Here is a 774-nt window from a genome sequence, read left to right as displayed (position 1 = left end):
TACTTGTGGAGAAACAAGTTTGTCTAGCATGTAATTGTATTTAGACGCGGCGGCCATTCTAATATTCCAGTGCTGTATGTTGTTTTGCAAAAATGAAGCATCCATTTTGCCCATGGATTACAAAATTGTTGGGATTTACAACGAGAAGAAGGAATCAACATTTGACGGTAGCTTTCTTCATCCACACGAGGGAAAGAAGTACGAAATAGTGGAGTTTCCCATTCACAAGAGGTATACTATTGAGGGAAACTCAGTTGTTGTAAATGATATTGTATTTCCCCTTCATCGAGGCTTTCAAAAGATTGTTCCTACAGATACCTTCCTTTTTATTTGCTATAAAAAGACCTTGGAGATTTTCAATTTGGAAGGCGGTCTACTCAAGGAAATAATCAGCAAAGAGCCAATAACTATAGGCTCGCACGGATTTATGCTCTTTAATAGAATGCATTACATACTGAATCTGGATGCCCAGTCTGTTTTTATTCATAGGCACGATAATGTTCTTAATTTTACCGGTGAAGGTAAAATTTTTGCAACTGAGTTTAGCAAAAAGATTGTGTGCATGGAATCAGGAATTGAAAATCTGATTATGGATGTAAAACCAAGTGATATTAGAAGATTAACCGATAATTTAGGCACAAAAGAGCTAGTGCAGAATCAGAAGAGTGAAGATATAAAAATCAGCACTGCCATTGATCTTGGGGATAATTCTGTGGCCGATTATACGGCATCCCTTAATAGTGAAAGAAGCCAAGCCGATTTTACAGAAAACAG

At 37.1% G+C, this 774-nt stretch overlaps 1 protein-coding gene across 1 annotated transcript; it reads left to right on the top strand.

Moving 5' to 3' along the window:
- Nucleotides 1–112: 112 nt before the first annotated feature.
- VICG_02195 (uncharacterized protein) lies at nt 113–774 on the top strand (the record flags this gene model as incomplete). The annotated part of the gene is made up of 1 exon (XM_007605578.1): nt 113–774. A coding segment is annotated over one exon (662 nt), but the record flags the coding sequence as incomplete, so codon positions are not given.

Source organism: Vittaforma corneae (genome assembly GCF_000231115.1).
Source record: "Vittaforma corneae ATCC 50505 unplaced genomic scaffold supercont1.126, whole genome shotgun sequence".
NCBI classification, from domain to species: Eukaryota; Fungi; Microsporidia; family Nosematidae; genus Vittaforma; species Vittaforma corneae.
Note: the sequence above shows the minus strand (reverse complement) of the source record. Positions and strands in the feature narration are given on the sequence as shown.